The sequence below is a fragment of the Heterocephalus glaber genome, unplaced genomic scaffold (genome assembly GCF_053883595.1).
Source record: "Heterocephalus glaber isolate CG9 unplaced genomic scaffold, H.glaber_assembly_v1.0 deba00001444, whole genome shotgun sequence".
Lineage (NCBI taxonomy): Eukaryota > Metazoa > Chordata > Mammalia > Rodentia > Bathyergidae > Heterocephalus > Heterocephalus glaber.
In genome coordinates this window covers 3,143,284-3,167,719 of record NW_028258297.1, presented here as the reverse complement: position 1 = coordinate 3,167,719, position 24,436 = coordinate 3,143,284, and the positions used below count along the sequence as shown (strand labels likewise).

The window sequence follows — 24,436 nt, the reverse complement described above, 5'->3', positions numbered from 1 at the left end:
TTGCTGGTTCCATTCCCTGAGATTACAAAATAAAATCAGCTGTGCTCTAGACTGGTGGGATGAAGATTGGTCCTGCTGAAGCCATTTTCCCAGGAAGGTGGCTGCTGGCACCTGTGTCTGTGCCCTTCACCTTGCAGATTCATCAGTAGGGAGACAATGGTGGGGTCACACTAGGGCCTGTGACAAGCCTGTCCTGTTCCCTCCCACCGCTGCCTGTGCACACTGGCAAGCATTTGGAGACCTGGTATTTGCATTTGTGATAGCTTGGCCACTCTGGGGAATTCTGGAGACAGCATTCAGAGAGGGTGTGCTCAGGCCAAGTGCTGCACTCCTGGCCAGCAGGGTTCCCAGGCCTGGCACTGTGCCGGCCTGGGCCACAGTGGGCAGAGCTGTCCCCATGTGCTAGATAGAGTGTGAGTCATTGGAGGGTATGAGCTCAGGCCACGAAGAGGGGCAAGGGAGGAGCCATGGCCAGCCAGGCATGCCTGTTGTCTGAATCCTGCATCCGAGGGAAGGGCCAGGTCATGGGCATGTGTGTGTCTGCTTTCTGGGCCAGCCCTTGGGCAGTGAGTATGTGCACTGGGTTAGGGATGAGGGTCCAGTACATTGTGGGTGACAGCATCCTGTACAGTTCAGTCTGAGGACTAACTGACCCTTCTTCCACCTTCCTGCCACTGGACCATTCTGGCACCTGAACGTTTCTTTTTCCCTGAATGCACAGCTTCTTGAGGGGATCAGCTGTCCCGCCTGCCCCTGTGAGTTGATTGTAGAGCGGTTCTCATGAAGGATACCTGCCACCTGCTGTGCACCTCACCCACAGTGGTGTCAACCTGGGGGGCGCAGAAAAAGTGTGCCCCATCCTTACAGTGCAGTGTTGTTCAGCCATAGAAGGATGAAGAATCAATGCACAAGCTAGTGTGTGTACCCTGAAAACTGTGCTGGTGAGAGGAAGCCAACTCTGCAGCCACACGGTGTAGGAGCCCATCTCTGTGAAATGTCCAGCACTGGCAGGTCCCTGGAGATGGAGTTAAGTTGGTGGCTGCCAGGGTTCCTGGGGAGGGAGGATTGAGGCTGACTGCTGACAGCCCAAGGTCTCTTACCCAGGTGATGGATGTGCCCTTGAATTAGGTGACGACTTCATCCTAACTCTGTGAGTAGACTAAGGACTACTGAGTTTTATACTTTAAAGGGTAGATTTTATCACCCTTTAGTTGTTTCTCAATTTAAAAATCCCCCCAAACCAAACTAAGCCTAAACCTGACCTGTGGAGTGAAGAAAGGAGCATGTGAGGGCCATTGCTGCCTGTGTCCCTTCTAGACACCCTCTCACTGCCCCAGAGAAGTGTGTGCCGGATGGGCTGGTAGGCCAGGTGAGTGAGTGGGATGTGTGGCCGAGACCTACATTGCTGCAGGGCTGAGCCGCACTGGATACGTGTCCACAGCTGTCACCGTCCTGTCTGCCTGAGGGGAAGGTGGAAATGCAGCCTTTATCATCCTGATTTCTGTAGTCAGCCATGGACCCGGGAGGTGGTGTGCTTGTCCACAGTGAGAGCTAGGGACCCTGCAGGGTGCTCTGCGTCCTCGTGGGGAGCAGTTATGGGTGCGAGCTCTCAGGCTGCTCAGCACGTCCTGTGCTTGGTCATTGTTTCCATGCATGTCCTGGTCCATCAGGGCACACGGCATTGGCACCAGAACTGTGACTGAGAGCAAATGAGCGGGCACATATGCAACCCAGAGAAGGGTGCCTGGCATCTGGTAATTTCCCGATAAATATTAGCAGTTATTATTGTCATTAGCATTATTGTGAATTTTTTCCCTGCTTAAAATTTTCTAAATTCATTCTGGATTAAAATGTTTCTTTCCTAAAAGAACATTTTCCTTGCAAAGATGCATGTGCATTTGCAAATATAACAAAAGTGAGAAAATTAAAAAATAGACATAATTTTAAAAAACATTTATGAGTTTTATACTGGATGATAGCAATTTTTATAAGGATCTAAAATTAGTTTGTTCAAATATCTGATAAGCCATTTCAATTAGGCATCTGTTTTGCATTTTAAGAATTTTTAAGTTATATTTTCTCATCAGGCTTTTATAGGTTCAGAAGGAAATTGTTTACAGCACTACTGTCAATGTTTTCTTTGAAGCACATCTGTGTTCCTGCTTTCTGGGGTATTTGATCACTACTTACAAGTATTTACTTAGTGTAGTTTTGGAAACTTTAACCTTGGAACATGTTTTTAGGGGGATTATTGCCAAACAAATACATAAATATATTAGAAGCAGGGTTTAGAAAATCTGATGGAGAAACTTTGGGATTTCCATTAGGAATTAAGTAATACATTTAGGTTCTTCCTTATTGGAATGTAAAATGCCTGAGAAGCAATAATTTACAATATATTAAATATGTTAATTAATCAGAGAGGATTCAGAATATTAATTATCTGTAACTAATTAGGTAATAAAATTGAGAAGCATTAAGTGATGAGGTGTAAGACTGCATGAGCCATTTAGTGAGTGCCGTGAAAGATGGGGTGGAGGTAGAGCAGACAGCAGCCTCCACCCTGCCGTGTTTATTTTGTGTGGTTAATTGCACCTTATCCTTTCCATGCTTGGTCCAGTAGAGGAGGAAGATGTGGACAGGCTCAACATCTCCCGAGTGCCTGCAGAGGTGGTGCGCAACGTGGAGGCTGACACCTACTGGTGCATGAGCAAGCTGCTGGACGGCATCCAGGTGAGCCACGCCCCGCGGGCTCAGGAAGCCCCAGAGAGCGGGTCCCAGGCCTGAGGCACCTTTGTGGAAGAGGATGCAGGGCCCTGCACCCTCCTCTCAGCCCTGCTGTTTCTGAGCCCGGGAGCTCCGGCATCTGCGTGGGACAGTGCAGCTCCTGTGGCTGGTGAGATGGGAGATGTGTCCTGTGTGCCCCTTTTTGGGATGGTCATGGTGTCCCACTGAGGTTTGCAGTGGGAAGGTGGGCTCAAAGTCTGATACCACAGCTCTTGGTTGTCCCTCACCTGCTGCCCACAGACTCTAACATCAGCACCTGAGGGTGGCTGCTCATGGGTGTAGGTTATTTGGAGGAACCTGCCCCTTAGAGGATCGGGTTGAGGCTGGAGCAGCCCTTGGTCCTACCAGCCTTGGTGGCAGGGCCATTAGCACTTGGGAGACTGCAGCTGAGCCCAGTCGGAAACCCAAGTGAGTGTAGTCCTGTGCGTCATGGCCAGGGTGCTGGGGGTATCCATGGCTGGGATTTTCACAGAAAGGCCTCAGTGACAAGGGCTGCTTTTGTGGAAATGGGTTGGGGGAAGAATTCTACTCAGTGCCCGGGGTGGCCCTACTGGGTGACTTAGGAACGAGGACTAGAGCTGGCAAATGTCACAGGATCAGTGGCTGAGATTAGTAATTGCCCTCGAGTGCAGGGTGGAATGTGTCAGGTCCTATTATGTCCACACGCCTTTCCTTGATAGCTGCTTTGTGTTGGGCACTGTGCTCTGTGTCTGGGAGGGAGTGGGAAGGGAATTTGAGGACGCCCCCGGAGCTCCCTGTAGGACAAGGCAGACACTTTAGTATAGCACGAGCTCCCACATGTTGGGTATAGGGAACACCGGTAAAGGACAGTGGATGCCCACACAGGAGGGAGAGCCCAGAGGAGGGTTTGGTTGATGGGAGTTCTCTGAAGTTCCCTCTGGGAAGCCCCATGCAGAGGGCCCCTCCTCCCAGCTTTATAGATTCCTCCAGTCTGCCAAGGCGAGGGTGGGATTGGTGCACTGTCCTCACTGCCCTGCCTGGTGCTCCTGGCTGAAGAGGTCTCAGCTTCTGAAAGGGACAGAACAAGGCTTTTATAAAATGTAGCTTAAAGATTCAGACTCTGAGGTTTAATTTGAATAAATTAACCAAACTCTTTGTATTGAGGAAAGCTGGGTTTGCATTGCTTTTGATAAGTTAGGCGATGACAAGGAGAAATTGGAATCCCTTTGTGTTGTTGAAGAGTAGAAACCTCATATCTGTTACTAATCCAGACGTCATCATGACTTATTTTGTTTCTTGTCAAGAAAAATGTGCCTGCTGGAGACATATTTTGGCCCAGCCTCAATTCATCACTTCCCTCCTTTTGTTAATGTTTTCATATTTTTTATTCTTTCCCCCAGAACCCAACCCCCCCCCCCCTCCCAAGAAGAGGGATTGAATCGTAATGTAAAACTTTATAAATTTCCAGTGTCACTCCTCTGATCGTGAGTGATGGAACTTAGGCCATGTAAATACAGGATTATCTGGCTTCTGTTTGTAAATAAGATCAGCTGTACAACAAAATCGATGCTGGCTTTTCATTTTTCACCTGAGCCTGTGTCTGACGACCTCATTTATTGACAGGCCTGATGGGCGGAAGCAGGGTGCTCTTAGGGTGTTGGGTTTACAGTGCTGTGTTTATGGTGCGTCACAGCCCCGGGTGGCCGTCTGTCTTTCTGTCACGTGGTTTCCATTGATTCTGAATGATCCTTGTGAAAGCTGCAGCTGAGGGTACCAGTCCCTCCATCTGGCCATGTGGGAGCTCGACTGTTGTTCCTGTGGCCGAGGCCACCCCAGGCAACCCCAGTGAACCGCTCTGCTCACCAGGGGTGCCATCATTTTATTTTCTTAGATGCGAGCTGCTTTGAAATCCAGCCTCACCTTGGCTGGAGAGAGTCAGCCCTTTGAGGACCCTGGTGCTGCCGTCCTCAATTCCCGGCTACCTCGGTCTCTTTGTCTCTTTCCTATGTCTGGTCTCCCTCCCTCACATTCAGTCTCCTGAACGGAATGGTCTTCTTAAGCCCTCATTTCATCCCGTCATTGCCTCCATGGAAAGCCCTCTGGAAAACCTTTCTTGGTTTTAAATGCAGGCCCTCTGCCTGGCCTTCGCCAGTGTCCCCGCATTTCTCTGAGTCAGCTGTATTCTCCGAAGGGTGCCTACGGCCCATACCTTTGCCAGAGACAAAGTGCAGTGTCACTGTAGCCACACTGCAAGCCCATGACTCTTCTTCTCAGGGACTGCAGAGGGACCCTGTGGCCCACGGGTGTCACGTGTGGCAGTAGGATGCTGAGGTTGGAGATGGGAAGCTGGCTGCATCTCCTGTGTGACGATGCCTCTTAATGTGGGTACTGTGCCCTGGACAGACTCAAGGCTGCACCCAAGCACCAACTGGAGCTGAGATGGAGCTGCCTTCCCAAGATCCCACCTGCAGTGGATCCTCACCCTTGGTTCTTTACGTTGTTTCATGGCCCCTCTGGGCTGAAGTGGTGTAGAGTGAGCTCTACCTCACAGGGGAAGTTCTGTACACACAGACCACTTCTGTCTGTTTTCTTAACCTCTGACATCTGGACAGTGGTAGATGTGTTTTGGGTTGACCGTGGAGCTTCAGTTTGAGTCTGTTTTCCATTAGGTTTTATAAATTCCTTGGTTAATTCCATCAATTAGGCCTGAGTGTTGGGAGCTCCTGGGAGTTCCTGGGAGCTCCTGCTGTACAGGTGCTGGGGCCCTCAGAGGACTGTGGTGTGTGTGACCCACCTGCCTTGCTGCAGGTCGGGGGGGCGGGGGAGGGCGTGCAGTCAGGTGGGCGGGGCAGGGAGAGAGTATGGCTAATGGTGACCAGTACCAGGCCATGGTGAACAGAAAACCCTAAAAATGGATCACTGGACCCCTTGAGATGAGGGGAGTTCTCCAGGAAGGAAGAGGATGACCCCGCTGGTTGGGGGGTAAGTTGTGGTCAGTGTTTAGGAGATGTGCTGTAGGAGCAAAGTCTCACCTGGGAAACCAAAGCAAAGCTGTTCTGAGCAGAGAAGAGCTTTATAGAGTGAGTAGGATGGGAGCGCCCCGGAGAGGACTGAAGCTGCAGCTGTCATCAGCAGACAAGTGCTAAGCCAGCAACAGGAAGGGACCACAGAGCGAGTGGATATAAAATGTTAAAGGAAAAGAGTAGCTTAAAATTGAGAGTAAGACTGAAGATTTTAGGATTTACCTCAGTGGCACCGCGCCTGTCTTGCAAGCTCAAGGTCCTGAGTTCAATCCCCAGTCCCCCCCCACCCCCACCCCCCAAAAGACTGAAGATTTTAGCAAGAGCTAAACAGCTCCTCATCATACTTATAGTCACTGGAATTTACAAGTCCTCAGACATAGGAGAGAATGGAGTTAGCACAGCATGCAGCTCTGAGAAAATTGCTCAGTGGGCAGCACAGATACTGGAAGTAAGACAGAAGTAAGACATGGAAGTGGGAGGGAGAACACCGGTTCCTGGCTGGAGGAAAGCCAGGATTTATAAAGATAGAGCTGAGAATTTTAAGATATTGTTACTTACATTCAGTGAACAAGTGTGGAGAAGATGAGACAGAACAAAATCACAGGGAGACCAGAAGGCGAAAGCACCAAATCAGGAGGAGAGAGAGTCTCCGAGGAAGGATAGGCTGGTGACCCCAGAAGAGAAGATATGGGAGTGGATGAAAGCAGATTGCAGCAGCACCCTCAGATGGCCAAGAGAGAGGAACAGTGTCTTCAGTGCTCTGAAGAAAAGTAACCCCCAAGCCACATTGGATTTAGTAACATCTGCCAGCTGTGAGCGGCTTCTGACACCCTCCTGAAAGGTGATGATGTGAGAAGGAAGACGGGAGCTGGGGAATGGGAACCACAGTCGTGGTTAAGTAGTCGGGTGGTTCCTGTGCAGCCGTGGCATGGCTGTGTGGCCCCTTAGACGGAATGGAAAGGCAGAAGCACTGGTAGGGACGGAGGCACTGCAGAGTGAAGAGTGCTTGGCAGCCCAGTGTGTACATGTACAGAAGTACACCAGGCTGGGAGAGCAGGAAGGGTGCAGATGGAGACAGGGTGACCTGGAGGCAAGGTCAGAGCCACGCCCTTTTCCAAGTGTGCCCTTCCCTCCCAGCAGCCCACAAGATGCCTCCCACATTCTGGCTCTGCTTGCCTGCTTCTCAGTGATTAGCAGGTCAAGCAGATGAGGATTTTCAAGAGTGGGAGCATTTGCAGTGTAGTTAATAGTTTGGGCTGGTGGGTGTGTCTTAGAGCTCCAGGTTTGGCCTGCAGAGAACACTGCTTTTCTAACACACTTCATGATCGAGGTTCCCAAGGAGCTGTGAGGACCTTGGTCTGAGTAGGGACCAGCAGCTAGGGGAGCATCTCTGCTGTGCCAGGCTCTGTGCCACGCTCTGTGGACTGACCAGGATTGCATGGGGATTGCAGTGTAGCTGCGAAGCCAGGTCTGTGATTGTACCCTTCCCTCATTTGTGATGGACAGTGCCCTGTTTGCTTCAGAAATACTCTTTTTCTTCTCCTTTGGTGCTGGGAGGAAAGGATCAACACCTTCATTTCCAGGTCTCAGTCTTATAGGAGAGACTTCATAGAGTGATGCTGGGAAGCCACTGGTGGCTCCTGTGAGCAAGTATGTGAGGTCATTGGCACCACCTCTCCAACCTAGCAGAGGAATGTGAGCTGTGTTTGGGCCAGGAAGGGCAGACTCTAGGACCCTGATGAGCCGAAACTCGATGGTAGTAGGAAAGGCAGGTGTGCTGGATGCAAGAGGGCGTGCTGAGCAGCCATGCAGAGTGGTGCCATAGTGGGGTGCAGGTGGCAGTGGGAGCATGCTGCCTCCTTGGGGCTGCTGGGAAAGATCTGGATACTTTTGGGTAGCTGTTATAACTGGGGGATACCACTGGCATTGTTTGACAGTGTCGGGCTACTAAATGTCCAGCAGTGCCTGGACTGTGCTGTCCAGGAAGAATCTTGATAGCACACAGGAAGGAACACTATAAAGAAAGATGCTGGGCTAATAGCTAGCACATCTGGGCTAGAATTTCCCCACCTGTGCAATGTTGTTAATGATTCCACTTGGTTTTATTTTGAGAGGTGAATTGAGTGGTGAGAAAAATACTTTATTTTGTGGTAAAGCAAGCACCCTTGCTCTGACATAGCACACCATGTGTGGTTGCTGGTTTCTGTGGGGCAGGAGGGATCCAAGCTGGCTGGGGTACATGGGGGCCTGTGGGGTACAGGAGTCCTGATCTTGAGTGTCCCTTGCTACATCCTTAAGCTTTAACAGGGAGTGGTCAGTGCTGGGAACAGGATGTCGGGTTCCCTTCCTCAGTCCAGGGTGGCTTTGATGTTCAGCATCCTTGGGGTTCAGGTAAGTTTCCTTTGGAGAGATGATTGGTATCCTTGTCCTTCCTCTTGTTCTTGGTTGTTCCCCTGCCCACACTCCTAAGTGCCACTCTGTGTGACTTGTTCTCTAGGCTGTGTGAGCTCATAGTGCCAAGCCGACTGGATGTGGGTTCCCAGGGCTGTGACTCCCTGGAGCCATGTGAAGGTCAGGCCTTCCTGGGCTCCCCACCAGTTGGCAGAGCAGATTGATGCTTGGTGCCCAAAGGAGAGGTCTGCTTCTTTCCAGGTGCACCAGGAGGGTCCAGCATGAGATTCAATGTTTAAAAGTAACTTGGCCATTATTTCTTCAGTAGCTTCATGTGTTGTATCTTTCTAATGCTGCATGGTATTAGCAGCTGCCTTTTGGGGATGATTTTTGGTGTATATGAGCCAGTTCTGTTGAACGTTTCTTTAAAAAAGATTTCACTGAAAGGGGACACTGGTGCCAGGACCGATGGGGCTGGAAGCTGCCACCTCACTGGTGTTTCAACCCTTTCCTGTCCCTGGGGTCTAGGGTTGGAGTACCTTTGGAAGTTTCTGGCTGGTGAGGCCGTGGTAGGCTTTCAGGGGATTATTCTTGTGCTCTGGCCAGTCATTTCATTTCACTAACAACACTCACGCCAAGGTTGTCGGTTAGCCATTACTTCCTGAATTACGACTTCCATATTTGCCTACCCTGAAGTCATACTATTACTCTTAGATTCATTACTTAGCAGGACAGCTTCTTTTGAGTAGAAAAGAACCATTGCCTTTTATAATCAGTGATTTACATTTTTTTTTCCTTGGGGAAGAATTCCTCAATCTCAGAACTGGTGGGAGCCTGCAGTGGAAGGAGTGGGCGGCGGGGGGTGGGGAGCAGCCCTATTACCTTGACACTTGTTGAAAAGGGCTGGAAACTAGCAGGTCCAGGACAGAGGCCGGGTGGCTTTGTCCTGGTGGGGTGGGATGTACAAGCAGGGCTGGGTGAGTTAATTGACAACAATACTAGGGAAGCATTAAGAGCCAGGCGAGGAAACCAGGGCCTATTTGGGGACAAGTTCCAGTTCTTAGTTTGTGCTCCAGGAAGGTGAGCAGCTGAAGGCAGAAGAGTGGAATCTCCATGATGAGTGCAGGCAGCTGGAACCCAGGTGGTTGGGAGGGTGTCTTAGGCACCTCAGGAGTAACTCAGATGCCTATACCCTAGGTGGTCTGTACCTCAGATGTTATTGTCTGCCAGATGGCTCAAAGGCAGAACAAAGAAGGGGCTGGCTGTTGCTTAGAAAGGAGGCAGGGAGCCACTCACCAGGCCAGTTGTGAGTTGGTGTCTGTGTGCATTGAGGATACAGTGCCCATCCAGGACTAGCAGGCAGCCCTTGGGGCGAGAGCCTAAGTGTCTCAGTAACAGCCAAGTCACGCTGTGTGTGTCCAAGAGACATAGGGATGTGGTTTTAGAGCCCAGGTTGATAAAATCAAGCATTCATCAACATTTTAGAAAGGTTTATTAAACAGACAAGAATGTGTTAGTTACTGGGCTGTAAGAGAAGATTCATTAAGAATGAGTCATTGAGCAGCAAGCAATTTAAAAGTGAAAATTTAAAAAAATTAATTTAAAATAGCATTGAAAAACATAAAAATTCACATTGTTGCCTGAATGAATATTTTATTCCTTTTAATTGCCTAGTTCTCCATTGTCTGCCTCAGCATTTGTTCACCCGTCCTCCTGACAGTGGGCACCAAGGTGTTTCCAGAGTTGGCCCTGAGGAATGACGCTTCTGTGATATTTCTGTGTGTGTCTGCTTGCCGATGAGTTCCATTTCTTTTGGGCATACTGGGTGCAGATTGGCTGGGTCACATGTAGAGGGACATTTGGTTTGTGTAAGAGCCAGGCCTTTTCACCAAAGTGGTTGTCTGGTTTCATTCACCTGTCAGCCGTGGTATAAATTCTGGCCCTTCCACATCAAAATGCAATTTCACCAACATTGGATTGCCTGTATGTTCTTTGTTTATACTGTGTAGTGATCCTGTGTAGTGATCAAGATTTATATTTTGAGAATACTTTCAGTCTGTGGCTTGTCAGTTCATTTTCTTGACAGTGTCTTCTGATAAGTAGAACCCTTTAGTTTTAATAAAAGCCAAAAATTATTTTCTTTTGTGATAATTGCTTTCTGTATCCTCATTAAAAGTCCTTTGTTTGCTCCCATGATGCCAAGATATTCTCTTATACTTTTCTTCTAGAAGCTCTATAATTTTACTTTAGGTCTATACTCTAGCTTGACCTAATTCCTGTGTGCACCATGAGGAAGATATTGGGGTTTATTTTTTGTGTGTAGTCTAGTGAACACAACACCATTTGTTGAAAACAACATTGTTTGGCTTTCTTAATAGACTGGTTTGCACCTTTGCTGAAACTTAAATGCCTGTATAAGTGTGCATCTATTTCTGGATTCTGTTTTGTCTTGTTGGGCTACCACTGAATTTTTATGCCAGTTCATTCTGTCTTAATTACTGTAGTGTTTCTTGGAGTAGAATGAGGTAAATTTTCCAGTTTTATCCTTTAAAAAAATTCCATTGAAATGTTTTGGTCCTTTCCATTTTCATATAAAGTTTATTGTTAGAGTGGCATTTCCTACCAAAAAATAAAAAATAAAAAAAGCCTACTGGGATTTTCAGGGGAATAATGTTGTATCTATTGTTAATTTCCCTAAAATTGACAATATTGACAGTATTAAGTCTTGTAACTCATTAGCATAGTGTATTTCTTTATTTGTTCTTTAATTTATCCTCACAAACAGTAGCTTTCAGTGTATGGATTGTGTTCATATTTTGTTAAATTTGTTCCTCATATTTTGGGGTTTTAATGCTACTTTACATAGTATAGATTTGTTATTTTTTCTTTACTATTGGTATACACAAAAACACCTGGATTTCATAAACCAGCATAGATTTCCAGCTACTGTTGCTGCATATCAAATCATCACTCCAAAATTTCCTGAGGTAAAGCAACTATTTTTTTGCTCTCTTAGGTCGTGTAGGTCAGCATTTCTGTCAGGCCAGGACATGGCTTGCTTTTCCATGCACCACAATGTCTGGAGCCTCAGATGGGAAGACCTGAAGGCTGTCATCACAGTGGATGCCTGGGGCTGGAGTCACCTGAGTCTCGTTTTGTGTGGGGTCTGGTGGCCGGAGTTGATGATGGAAGACTAAGATTTTAGATGGCACTGTTGTTTACTCGCTGCCTTTTCATGTGGGCTGGGACAGTTCTACTTCTCACATGGTGGCTCAAGGGTCAGAGTAGCTTCTAGCAGACAAGGGGGGAGTTGCATTTTCCATGGCCGAGCCTCACAAGTCCCATATTGTGCTTCTCCTGTGGCTGTGGGTCTGCTATGCTGTCTGATTGATGCAGTCACTTTTTACCCAGATTCCCAGGGAGGGAAATGGATTCCACCTTTTGATGTGAGGGTGGTGAGATCTCATCACAGATGAGCCTGTGGAAGAGCAGATGTTGTCATGGCCACACTTGGAAAGTATACTATGCCACATGCTGGTTCTTCACTCATTCTAGGAGCTTCTGGTGGGTGCCTTAGGTTGTCATTATCACAAAGGGGAAACGAGGAGGGTTTTACTTTTTTCTTTTCAATGTACTGGCTTTTATTTACTTATTCTGCTGTATTGGCTTGTGAAGGACCAGAAGGGCAATGTTGAATTTTGAGGACAGATATTATTGGAGAAAGCAATGCATTCAGGCTCCCACCATAAGCATGATGTTAACCACTGACCTTCTGTAGGTCCCCTTTGTAGAGGTGTTGCTGGCAGTGTAAGGTGAATGGGTAAGGGGTCTGTATATTTAATAGCACCCTGGCTTTTTGAAAAGTTTTTATATTTGAGGAATACTTTGTATATTATAGAAGTAGAAGATGAGGATCAAATTCTTAAGACTTGGTGGATGAAGAACAGGCAGACAGATCATAGTTTGTCAACATATTTAAAAAACTATGAATCCTTATTTTGATAGATGCTTTTTTTCACCTATTGAAATGCTGATGTGATTTTTTTCTTATTTTGTGTTAACGTACTGAAGGACATTGATTAATTATGAATGTTAAACCAAACCTGCATTCCTGAGATAAACCCTACCTTGTCCCGAGATAAACTCCACTTTGTCATTATCATAAAATATAAACCTTTTATATATTTCTGAATTATCTCTGATGTATTTTTAATGATTTTTACATCTCTATTCAGGAAGATCACTGGTCTTTAGTTTTGTTTTCCTGATGTCCTTTTTTGTTTTGGCATTAGGGAGATGGTGGCTGTATAAAATGCTTCTATAAATTCTGAAAGTGTTTGTGTAAGATTGGTACTGTTTATTCTTTAAATGGTAGATACAATCCAATGGTGAAGACATTTCAGCCTGGAATTTTCTTTGTGAGAAAATATGAATTTACTTTCCACCAAGTTTAGGGTTATCCAGATTTTGTTTCTTCTCTTGTCAGTTTGTAGTTAAAAATTTTTTTTTTTACCATTCTAAACAGATTGTCTAATTTATTGATGTATTCCTACTCACTGTATTTTTTTTTTTTAACTATTCTTTAAAAATCAGTAGGAACTTATTGTAACAAAGTCTTCCATTCCTTATATTGCTGATGAGGAGTCTTGTTTTGATCTCCTTCAGATGGTCTCTCTCGGTGAATGTTTCCTGGGCCCTTGAAAAAGAATTGTGTTCTGCTGTGCTAAGGGGGAGTTTCTGTCTAGCTTCTTCTACATGTTATTAATTTTTTAATCTACTTTTTCTATCAGTCACAGAGTGAAAACTTGTAAAATTTTCAAATATGACTACTGATGTGTCTCTTCTTTTAGTTTGTCAGGTTTCTGTCACAGAATTTGAATCTTGGTCAGTACACATGTGAGGTTATCATGCTGTCTTGTTGAGTCTGTGTGCTCGTTATTTTTTTATTTTTTACTTTTATTTTGGTACTGGGGATTGAACTCAGGTCCTGGCACCTGTGCAGCAGGTGATGAAACCACTGGGCTAAATCCCAGGCCCTGTGCTCGTTATTTATTGATCTGACATATTCCTGTTGGCTTCTGACCATACCCGCAACTTGAGGTACAGTTTCTCAGATGCTAACCAAGCCTTCCCCTCCTCTTCCCATCCTCCTTTTCAGATTTAATCTGTTTGTACCTTATTTTAAATGAGTTTCTTTTTTTTTTATTTTTGGTACTGGGGATCGAACTCCAGACCTTGCGCTTGCAAGGCAGGCGCCGGAACCACTGAGTTAAATCCCCGGGCCAATGCCTTTCTTATATGTAGCATGTACTTGGTACTTGCTTTCTTATCCTTTTAGTGTGTATTTAGTTCATTTCTGTTCATACTATGTGTTTAGTGTAATTCTTTATGTGGTTTGCGTTTAGGTTGCCATTTTGCTGTTTATTTTCTATTGTTTTAATTTCTTCTTATTTCCATTTTCTTTTCTACCTTCTTTTGGATGAATTAAGTATGCTTTTTTTTTGCTTAAATTCTTTTATTGGTACATTTTAGGTATGCAGTACGTTTACATTTATCATTGGGTGCTTGTACCTGTACATGATGTAGCTTGGTTCTTATTTTTTCCCCATTACCTGTGTGCCCTTCACCCGTCCACCCTTCCCTATTTACATAGACTTCGTTTCCATTTTATTTTCTTTTTCTCATAATTATTCCTTTCCATTCTTTCCCCATCTCCTCCCACCACCCCTACCCCTTTGGACCTTTTCCTCTTTCAAAGTATCAATTATTAGGGCCGGGGATTTAGCTCAGTGGTTTCACTGCCTGCCTTGCAAGTGCAAGGACCTGAGTTTGATCCCCGGTACCAAAAAAAAGAGAAAAAACCCCAGAAAAAAACCCCCAAAGTATCAATTATTAGTTATTAATCCTTTTAATCCTTATTTACACGCTCCGTTTCTCACATTAGAGAATCTATTTTGTATTTACACACGTGTGTCCTATTTATTTCACTTAAGAGTATGCCCTCAATATGCATCCATTTAGCTATAAATGTCTCTAGTTTCTCGTTCTTTATGGCTGAGTAGTACTCCATTTTATAAAAAAAACCCCACATCTTCTTTATCCAGTTTCCAGTTGATGGGCACTTGGGCTGTTTCCAAGCTTTAGCTATTACAAACTGTGCTGCTATAAACATGGGTACACATATATCTCTGTGGTATGATTCTTTTAATTCTTTTGGGAAAATACCCAGCAGGGGAATAGCTCCGTCAAATGGGAACTCCAGCCCTAGTTCTTTGAGGTATCTCCATACTGATTTCCACAGTGGTTGCACCAGTCTGCACTCCCACCAACAATGGAGAAGGGTTCCTTTCTCTCCACACCCTCTGCAGCATTTGTTATTGGTTGATTTCTTGATAGCAGCCATTCTTTCTGGGGTGAGGTGGAATCTCAGTGTTGTTTTCATCTGCATCTCTCGAATGACCAGTGATATTGAACATTTTTTCATATGTTTCTTTGCTGCTTTTACTTCTTTGTCTGAGAAATGTCTGTTCATTTCAGATGCCCATTTTTGAATTGGGTCTTTGAATTTGGGGGGGTCTGATTTTTTTCAGTTCTTGATAGATTCTAGATAGTAGCCCTTTGTCTGAGTTACAGCTGCTAAAATTTTTTTCCCACAATGTAAGTTGTCTCTTAGCTCTGTTGGTGGTCTCTCTTGCAGTGCAGAAGCTTTTTTTTGGTACCAGGGATCGAACTCCGGTCCTTGCACTTACACAGCAGGCGGCGAAAGCACTGAGCTAAATTCCCGGCCCGGCAGAAGCTTTTTAATAAGATGAAATCCCAGTTGTTGATTCTTTCTGCTAGTTCCCTTGCTACTGAGGTTTTGTTCATAAAGTCTTTTCCTATGCCAATATCTTCAAGAGTTCTACCTAACTTATCTTCCAGCAAGTTTAGTGTTTCTGTCTTAATATTTAGCTCTTTAATCCACTTTGATCTTAGTTTAATGCATGGTGATAGGTATGAGTCTAGTTTTAATCTCTGGCAGGTTGAAATCCAGTTTTTCCAACACCATTTATTAAATAGGCTATCTTTCCTCCAATGAGGGTGGTTGGCTCTTTTGTCAAAGATGAAGTGGCTGAATATGTCTGAAGTTGTTTCTGCGTCTTCTCATCTACTTCACTGATCCTCGGGTCTGTTTCTTTGCCAGTACCATGCTGTTTTTATCACAGTAGCTTTGTAGTATAGCTTCAAGTTGGGTATTGTGATACCCCCAGCCATGTCTCTGTTGCCCAGAATTGTTTTTGCTATTCTAGGTCTCTTCTGGTTCCAAATGAATTTTTGGATTGTTTTCTCTAGTTCTGTGAAGTATATTGTTGGAATTTCAATCGGCATTGCATTAAATCTGTATAGTAGTTTTGGAAGTGTGGCCATTTTGACTATATTGGTTCTTCCTACCCAGGAACAAGGGATGTCTTTCCATTTTCTTATTCATCCTCGATCTCCTTTTTCAGGGTGCTGTAGTTTTCAGTGTAGGGGTCTTTTGCTTCCTTTGTTAGATTGATTCCTAGATATTTCATTTTCTCGGATGCTATTTTAAAAGAAATTGTTTCCCTAATTTGTCTCTCTGTGAGTCTGCTATTTGTGTATAAGACGGCTATTGTTTTTTGAGTGTTGACCTTATATCCAGCTACTCTACTGAATCTGTCAATAGAGTCTAGAAGTCTTTTTAAAAATTTATATATATATATTTATTGGTACACTTTAGGTATAAAATACATTTACATTTATCATTGGATGTTTGTACGTCTAGAAATCTTTTGGTAGAGTTTTTTAGGTCTTCTATCTAAAGTATCATATCATCAGCAAATAATGCCAGTTTAACTTCTTCCTTTCCTATCTTTATTCCTTTTATTTCTTTCTCTTTTCTAATTGCTGTGGCTAATGTTTCCAGAACTATATTGAGCAGGAGTGGTGATAGTGGGCATCCTTGTCTGGTTCTTGATTTTAACGTGAACATTTTCAGTTTTTGACCATTTAGTATGATGTTGGCTGTTGGTGTTTCATAGATAGCCTTAATCAGGTTGAGATAAAGACCTTCTATTCCAATTTTCTGTAGGGTTTTTATCATGAATGGGTGTTGGATTTTGTCAAATGCTTTTTCTGCCTCTATTGAGATGATCATATGTTTTTTGTCCTTGACTCTGTTAATATAGTGTATTACATTTATTGATTTACGAATATTGAACCATCCTTGCATCCTTGGGATAAATCCGACTTGGTCAGGGTGTATGATCTTCTTGATGACCCTCTGTATTCTGTTTGCCAGTATCTTGTTGAGGATTTTTGCATCTATGTTCATTAGGGAGATTGACCTGTAGTTCTCTTTTTGGGTTGGGCCTTCCCCTGGTTTTGGAATCAAAGTAACACTTGCTTCCAGGAATGAATTTGAAAGTATTGCTTCCCTTTCAATTTCCTTGATGAGTTTAAAGAGTAATGGCATTAGTTCTTTAAATGTCTTGTAGAATTCATTGGAGAAGCCATCAGGATCTGTGCTTTTCTTTGTTGGTAAATTTTTGTATTACATTTTCAATTTCACTCATTGTAATTGGGGTGTTTAGAATTTGTATATCTTCTTCATTTAACTTTGGCAGTTCATATGTATCTAGGAATCTGTCCATTTCTTCTGTGTTTTCCATTTTACTAGAGTACAGGTTCTCAAAGTAGGTATTGATGATCCTCTGGATTTCTGCTGGTTCTGTTGTGACTTCCCCTTTTTCGTTCTTAATTGCATGGATCTGAGCCTTTTCTTTCCTTGTTTTGATAAGGTTGGCTACAGGTTTACCGATTTTATGCTTTCAAAAAACCAACTCTTTGATTCATTAATTTTTTGTATCGTTCTCTTAGTCTCCATTGCATTGATTTCTGCTCTGATCTTTAAAATTTCCTCTCTTGTGCGAGCTTTGGGTTTGTTATTCTCTTCTTTTTCTAGGAGTTTGAGGTTCTTCATTAGGTTATTTACCTGAGCTCTCTCTGTTTTCCTAATATGGGGATTCACTGCTATGAATTTCCCGCATAGAACTGCTTTCATTGTGTCCCATAGATTCCTGTATGTTGTACTGGCATTATCATTTACTTGTAGAAACTATCTAATTTCTTCTTTAATTTCCTCTGTGACCTATTGATTGTTCAGGAAGGTGTTATTCAATTTCCATGTGTTTGTGGGAGTTTTGCAGTTTCTCATGTTATTGATCTCCAATTTTATTGCACTATGGTCTGATAATATACAGGGGTAAATTTCAGTTCTTTTACATTGACTTAGACGTATCCTATGAGCTAGCATTTGGTCTATTTTGGAGAATGACCCAATGCAGCTGAAAAGAATGTGTATTCTGATTTTGTGGGGTGGAACACTCTGTAAATATCTATTAAGTCCATTTGTTCATAGCATTTCGTTTTTAATTTTTTGTCTAGATGATCTGTTCATTTGTGATAGTGGGTATTGAGGTCCCCCACTGCAGTTGTTTTAGTGCTTATTTGGTTTTTCATGTCCCTTAATATTTGTTTTGTATAGTTGGGGGCATTCGTATTTGGTGCATATATATTTAGGATTGTCATCTCCTCCTCTTGGATTGTTCCCTTCACAAGGATGTAATGACCATCTTTGTCTCTCTTAATTAGTTTTGGTTTGAAATCTACTTTGCCTGCAAATAAGAACCCCTGCTTTTTCTGGGTTCCTGTCATGTGGAGAGCCATTTTGTATCCTTTTACTTTGAATCTATGAGTTTCTTTTTGAGTTAGGTGTGTTTCTCGTATACAGCATATTGCTGGATTTTGCTTCTTAATCCATTCTGTCAGCCTACTTCTTTTGATTGGTGAATTGAGGCCATTAACATTGATAGTTATAATTGATAGATATTGACTCATCCTTGTCATGATGTTTTACTGTTCCTGGCTCTCATTTCTTTTTCCCCCTTCCCCTTTAGTTTCTTACCTTGCCTGGTGGCTTCCCTCTGTTGAGCCTCATGGAGCCGTGACTTTCGTTGCCTTTTTCTAGGATATTGCTTAGAATTGTATGGAGTGCTGGTTTGGTGTTCATGAAATTTCTCAGGTGTTCTTTGTCATGGAAGTATCTAATTTCCCCATCGAATTTGAAAGATAATTTTGCAGGATACAACAGTCTAGGTTGGAAGTTATTTTCTTTTAGGGCTCAAAATACTTGACTCCAGGCTCTCCTTGAGTTGAGGGTTTGTGTTGAGAAGTCTGCCGTGATCCTGATGGGCTTTCATTTATAGGTGATTTGTTTCTTTTCTCTAACTGCCTGTAGGATTTTGTTCTTCTATTGGGTTTCTGGGATCTGGACTATTATATGTCTAGGTGTAGATTTTTTTTGATCGTGGCTGGGTGGAGTTCTATATGCCTCACTTATCTGTATGTCCAATTCTACACCTCTGTCTGGGAAGTGTTCTACTATTACTTCTGTGAACAGTTTTTTTATGTCAACTGTATTTTCTCTTGTTTTTTTGTGGACTCCTGTCAGTCTTATGTTATTCTTCTTTGCATCATCTAGCAGCTGCTGAATTGATTTCTCATAGTCCCTTACTATTTTTAAGAAATTTCTGTTTTCATGGTCCTTCACCACAATCCTGTCTTCTATATCTGATATTCTATCTTCAGATTCTTTTAATTTGCTCTGCATGCTTTCAGTGGAGTTTTTAATCTTCTGAATATCTGTTTGAATCTGTTTCATGGATTCCATTTCTTTCTTATGCTGGGCATTCATGGCTTCTAGCGTGTTTCTGAGCTCATCTATTTTTTTTTTTATCAGTTTCTGTTCCAGAGCCTCTAATCATGTCTTTCATTCTGCTCACCATCTCTATAGCTATCTGGGAGATTATTTCTGTTTTGAGTTTTTCTAGAGCCTCATTCATCTGTTTTGTTACTTCCTGTGCTGTCAGTTCAGGGTGTCCAGGTGGTTGATTATCAGACTTTTCCACCTCATTTCCCCCAGAATTTGCCTTTTGTGGGGTGGAAGTCTGAGTTTGTTACTTGCTTAAGTGTTTTCTCATTTTTGTTTTTGGTACTGTCCTTGGTTTAGTTCCTGGGTTGATATTTTGAAGTTGCTTATTGTAAGTATCTTTGTTGATGTATTTAGAACCCTTATGGAATGATTGCTTCTCAGAGGTGTCTTCCAGATATAGCTGGTCTTTAGGTTTTGCGTCACTAAAGGCTCTGAGGCTATCTCATTTTCATTATACCAGGAAGGACAACTGATTAGATCAATCACAACACCTTAGCCCAAGTGATACAATCAGCAACACCATAGCATCAAATACATCTTAGAGAATGACAATTTGTGGTAGTTATTAATCTATCACCTTTAAAAATGAAGGGCCTCCTTCAGGGTTTGTCTCTGCTGTCACAATAGACAGTGTGCGCAGCATTGTGCAGTTATAAGTCAATGAGTCTCAGCAAGCTAGTCCCAGACCCATGAGATTCCAGCAGATTTCTGGCTGCAAGTCCTAAGTTGAGCTCCCTGTCCTACTGCAGGGTTGCACTCTGCAAGGTTCTATTGCAGGTTTCAGCTGCCTTTCCCCTGAAGAAAGTCCAGGTTCCAATGGGAGCTGGTGGTCTGGTGTGCCTTTATTGCAGAGATTCTCTTCACTTTTCCAGTGGGCTTGTTTTCATCAGGGAGCCTGAGCGAGGCCCTGTCTCTGTTGTTCACTTCTGCAGCTCAGGACAACGGCTTTTATGTCCCCCTGTGCCTCTGCAGTGTGAAACAAAGTAGCTGCACAGCCAAAACGCCAGAGGCAGGGTGGGTGGGGGCTGTTGTTGGAGGTGCCAGGGCAGCCAAGCTGGCAGCTGGTGGGTGTGCCCGGGGGGGGGTTGTCTTCACCCTATCTTGGTCGCAAGCTGGTGGAGCAAGCCGTAGGAAGCAGGTCCCAGTCAGCCTGCGACTGCTCGGCCCCACTCGGTCCTGCTCCGCCAAGCTCGAATTAAGTATTTTTAAAGAAATTAATAGTTGGGGCCGGGGATTTAGCTGAGTGGTTTCGCTGCCTGCTGTACAAGTGCAAGGACCCGAGTTCGATCCCTGGTACCAACAACAAAAAAAGAAATTAATAGTCTCTTTTTTATAGTAGTTTCAGGGTATAGAAAAAGTGAGCAAAAGTTAAAGAGTTTCCCTGTATTCCTTCTCCTCCTAATCCAGTTTCTCCTCTTCTGGACATTACATACACATTAGCTGGTGTATTGTTATGATGGGTAAGCCAATAGTGAGATATTATTACTGACTCCAACCCATACTTTAATTAGGGTCACTCTTGGTACTATACATTTTGTGCATTTTGACAAATGTCTAATGACACGGGTCCATTATTACAGTGTCACGCAGAGTGTTTCATGGCACAACTCCCCTGTGTGCCACCTGTTTACCCCTCCCTCCACCTAAGCCCTGGCAACCAAGGATCTTTTTATTGTCCCTGTGGCTTTGCATTTTCCAGAATGTTACTCAGGTAGAATCATATGGTGGGTAACCTGTGTGGCTGGGTTCTCTCACTTAGTCTGTTCATTTTCTCTTTGGTTTATTGGCTGTCTTTCTGCTGTTTTTCACTGTTTGTTCTGCTCCTTTCACTGTGCATCTGTATTTTATCCTAGACCACCTTCAAGTGCTGTCTACCACTTGATGCTAGTGAGTAGGTTGGCCTGTCTCAAAACAAGTGTCTGGCATTTCTCTCCATCTTTGAAGTAGTTTGCAGTGGGAGGCGCTGGCTACTCCATAGCAGGTGGCAGCTTGTAGTCTTACCTCTGTCCTACAACCAGTACCAGCTGTGGACCTTGGGGACAGGGGGGTTGAGTTCATACTCAAGGTGGGTGCTGCTATAGGTTCTTCTAGATACATTCACTCGTGTAGTACCCTCAGAGCCCTTCAGAGGAGCCTCTCCACTCTGCATTTTACAGATGAGAAAACAGGAGATCAAAGAAATTCAGCTAGCAGGTGGAAAGTGAGGAGTTAAACACTGGCTCCATATACTTTTATGACACCTCTCTGCTCTGGTGCTATCTCTGAGAGGCGTGCCACAGGGCCCTGTCCTTGGCCTTGTCCTTCCTTCCTCTTCTCAGAGACTGTAATGAAGACATCGAGGGTATTGGTAACCAATGCTTCTCAGCTTGGAGGGACAGCTAATGTGATAGATGACATAATCAAGATTCAGAATGAGTTCAGCTGCCTGGAATGCCAGCTGAGAACCATCAAATGAGCACAGTAATAGGAGTAAATATAAAATCCTATGTTCAAGTTCAAAAAACCAACCAGTATAGGTCACAAGGAAGCAGCTTAGACAGTTTGGGTTGGCTGCATCTTCATGGGAAGCTCTTGTCATTATTTTGCCTAGATTACAGCAGTTGTCTCCTAACTGCTGTCCTTTATCCCCTTCGGTCTCATTCTCTGATTCCTCCCCTGAGCAGCTTGGAACATCTTTTTGATTGCAAACCTTGTTGCTATGGCGGCTCCCCATCCCACTCCCTTCCTCACTGGGTGGCTGGCACAGGTCTCATCTTGCATGGCCCTGAGCCTTAGCACCACCTCCTCTTGCCTTAGCCTCTTCACTGCCTGGCCTCCCACCTTTCCTGGAGCGTGCACGGCCCCTAGGGCTGCAGGCTCTGCTGCACTGTGTGCCCTCCTTTCTGCCAGTTTTGCTCAGAGCTTTCCTCTTCGCTCGGCTCAGCCACACAGCCTCCACGAGGTCTCCCAGGTCAAGCCTCTCAGTGCTGTGTGGCAGGGTGCCCAGGTCACAGTCAGCACCCACCCTGCCTTCGCATGATAAGGGCCATGAACATTTGCCCAGCTACCTGGCTGCCACCTCTGTGAATAGGAGGCCCCCTTTGTGTTTCCCACCATCTGTGTCAGGAGACCCCAAGCTCCACCCCAGGTTTGGTGACCTGCAGGCTGTAGCTCAGAATTACGCTCACAGTTGTGATTTATTGCTTACCAGGATGCAAAGCAGAATTGACTGTGGGAGAAGGCATATGGGGTGGAGTCCCGGTGCAACCCCCTGCATCCTGTCCCAGTGATTCCTCCAGCTGTGAGCTGGGACAGCATCCCTGAAGCCCTGAAGACTCCGTGCCCATGTGTCACCAGGGGCTGATTCCGTGGACACCCCTACCTGGTGTGCCCCCGAATTCTAGCCACTCTGCTGTTGGGCACCATGATCCACGCTCAGTCAGGAGTGGGGAGCTCCTGTGTCCAAGTTTCTAGAGACCAGCCAAGGCCTGACCTTGCACACAGGCCTCTGAGGGCAGCAGTCAGGCTGCTGTTCTTAGCTTTTCTTCATAGCACCGATGCTCAGGATTTATTTTTTGGCACACAGGCTTTTGGTATGTGTTGAATGAATAGAGCAACAGTTGGATGTGGTTCTGCCTTAAATGGGTTGGTGCACTGGTTACACAAATTAGATTGCTGTATCTGAAAGTGGAAATTGTGTGGAGCATGGCAGTAGCCTTCACAGCTCCCTGTCCTTGCACAGTCAGAGCCCACACAGGGCACTGGGCCCAGGGCTGTGGGCTGCTCCACCTTGTAAGAGCCAAAGCCAGTGGAAGCCTTGGACCATTCTTTGCAAGAAGGACTTTATGAGTTATGTCAGAGGCAGGTCTGGGCGTGAATGACAAGGCAGATTTGGTGTTTGCACAGGGAAGAAACTTTCCTGCCAGAGTAAGGTTGGTGGGGAAGGGTGTGGCACTGTGGGTCTAGCAGATACATGTGGTGGGCCCTTCTGGCTGAACTCATGGGGGTGTTTGCTTTTGCTCTTCTCAAGAAGCTCTCTCGGAAAGCTCTGGTTCTCCTGAAGAGTGGAGCAGTGCTGCTGCTGCGCTGGGGCCAGGTGCTGTGGGGCAGGTGGGAGCAGGCATCCTCTCTGGCTTCTTCTAGAGTCCAGCTGCCTATACACAGTAGTTCCCCCAAGGTCCCTGAATTCCACAGACTTCCTTCTTCCCCACACCTGAGCACTTTGTAAATTGCATCCTTTTCTAAAGACCCAAAATAAAAACCTCCATTGGAGATGTGCCTGCTTACTTTTTATGAAGGAAATAATATTAATATCTTACGATTAATATTTCTGTAAGTGCACAACATTCTTGCCTCATGCCTGTTTTGCTGCCCATCTGTGGATCTGCACAACAGTTGCTTTCTGAGTGCAGGCAGGTGGGGCGGGGATCCTCCTACCTGGAGGTGTTGGGGAGGCCCGTGGGCTGCAGGGCTTCCCTCTCACCTCTCCCCATGGGAGTCCTTAGCTCCAGTGTCTGCTCCCAGGATTGCCCTCAGAGGTGTCCCAGATATGGATCAGGGCCTTCTGCCCACTGTGGACTCCTCACTGGGCACAGGCACAGTGCCTCTGCAGTGGCCTCCACCGTGGCAAGTTTGCCCTTGTGGTTCCCACTGTCTCCTGTGTTGGCGTGGTCGGAAGGCTGGTCTTCCCGCCCTAGCCTGCATCCAGGAGCCCACCAGCATTGGCAGGTCTTTTCAAAATGTGGGTATTTTATCCCCCTGCCTTTTAAAATAGACTTTTGGGTGTTATCCTTTTCTCATTGTTTGAATCTCTGAGAACCCATCTTCCCTCCCTGGGTTTTTGGCAAATTGAGAAATAAAACAAAATAGTGGGAGATGGAGGCCAAAGAATAACATTTATTTCTGCTAAATGAGAGGCTTGAAATTCTATCATGGTTTTGGAGCCAAGTAAACCGGTTGACTGAATCCGAGGATTGTCCAGTCTCCTCCATTCCACCCTGGCCAGTGCAGCACCTGGCAGGTCACCCTCCTGCTCAGCAGAGCCTTCTGGCAAGACTGACTCTAAGATATTCGGGGAGGTAGGAGTGCTGAGCCCACTGGCTGCCACTCTCTGGGTTTAGGAATCACAGTGGTTCTGGGGTGGGTATTTCTGGGGATACAGTACAGGTACTGACTGAGCTCCCTCTACTTAGAAGAAGGCCTAGGTCTGGGGAGAGGTCCTAGCCCTCCATGCCCAGCCTCTTCAGCCTGGTGTTTGCATAAAGTCCCTGGCCAGTGGAGGACATGCACAGTGCTTAGCCCAGCCCCCTGGAGCCCCCTGCTCCTACAGGTATTGTCCTGGGACCCCAGGGAAGGGTGAGCTGTTGGAATGTGCTCCTGATGGCACTAAATGTGCAGAACAGAGCATTAATGGACTAATCTGCAAGATCTTTCTCTACCTGAGGCTGCAAACTGCTCTCTCGTTTATTTCTCAACCTAATTCTATCCAGCTGTACTGTTCAACCTGGCTTATCAGAAATTC

The 24,436-nt window shown here is 45.2% G+C and overlaps 1 protein-coding gene across 19 annotated transcripts in view; it reads left to right on the top strand.

Annotated features, from left to right (window-relative positions):
* The window catches only part of Tbc1d22a (TBC1 domain family member 22A), a 448,179-nt gene that overhangs the window by 175,484 nt on the left and 248,259 nt on the right, over window positions 1-24,436 (top strand). For 14 of the 19 annotated variants that reach the window (XR_015452208.1, XR_015452207.1, XR_015452209.1 and 11 more), the window contains one exon: window positions 2,621-2,733. Coding sequence is in view for 16 of the 19 variants with exons in the window: in XM_087213680.1 (XP_087069806.1) it covers window positions 2,621-2,733 (113 nt within the window). In the remaining 3 variants the exon portion in view is untranslated. The remainder of the gene's footprint in view (window positions 1-2,620; window positions 2,734-24,436) is intronic. The other 5 variants (XM_087213672.1, XM_087213679.1, XM_087213674.1 and 2 more) reach the window with 1 other exon arrangement.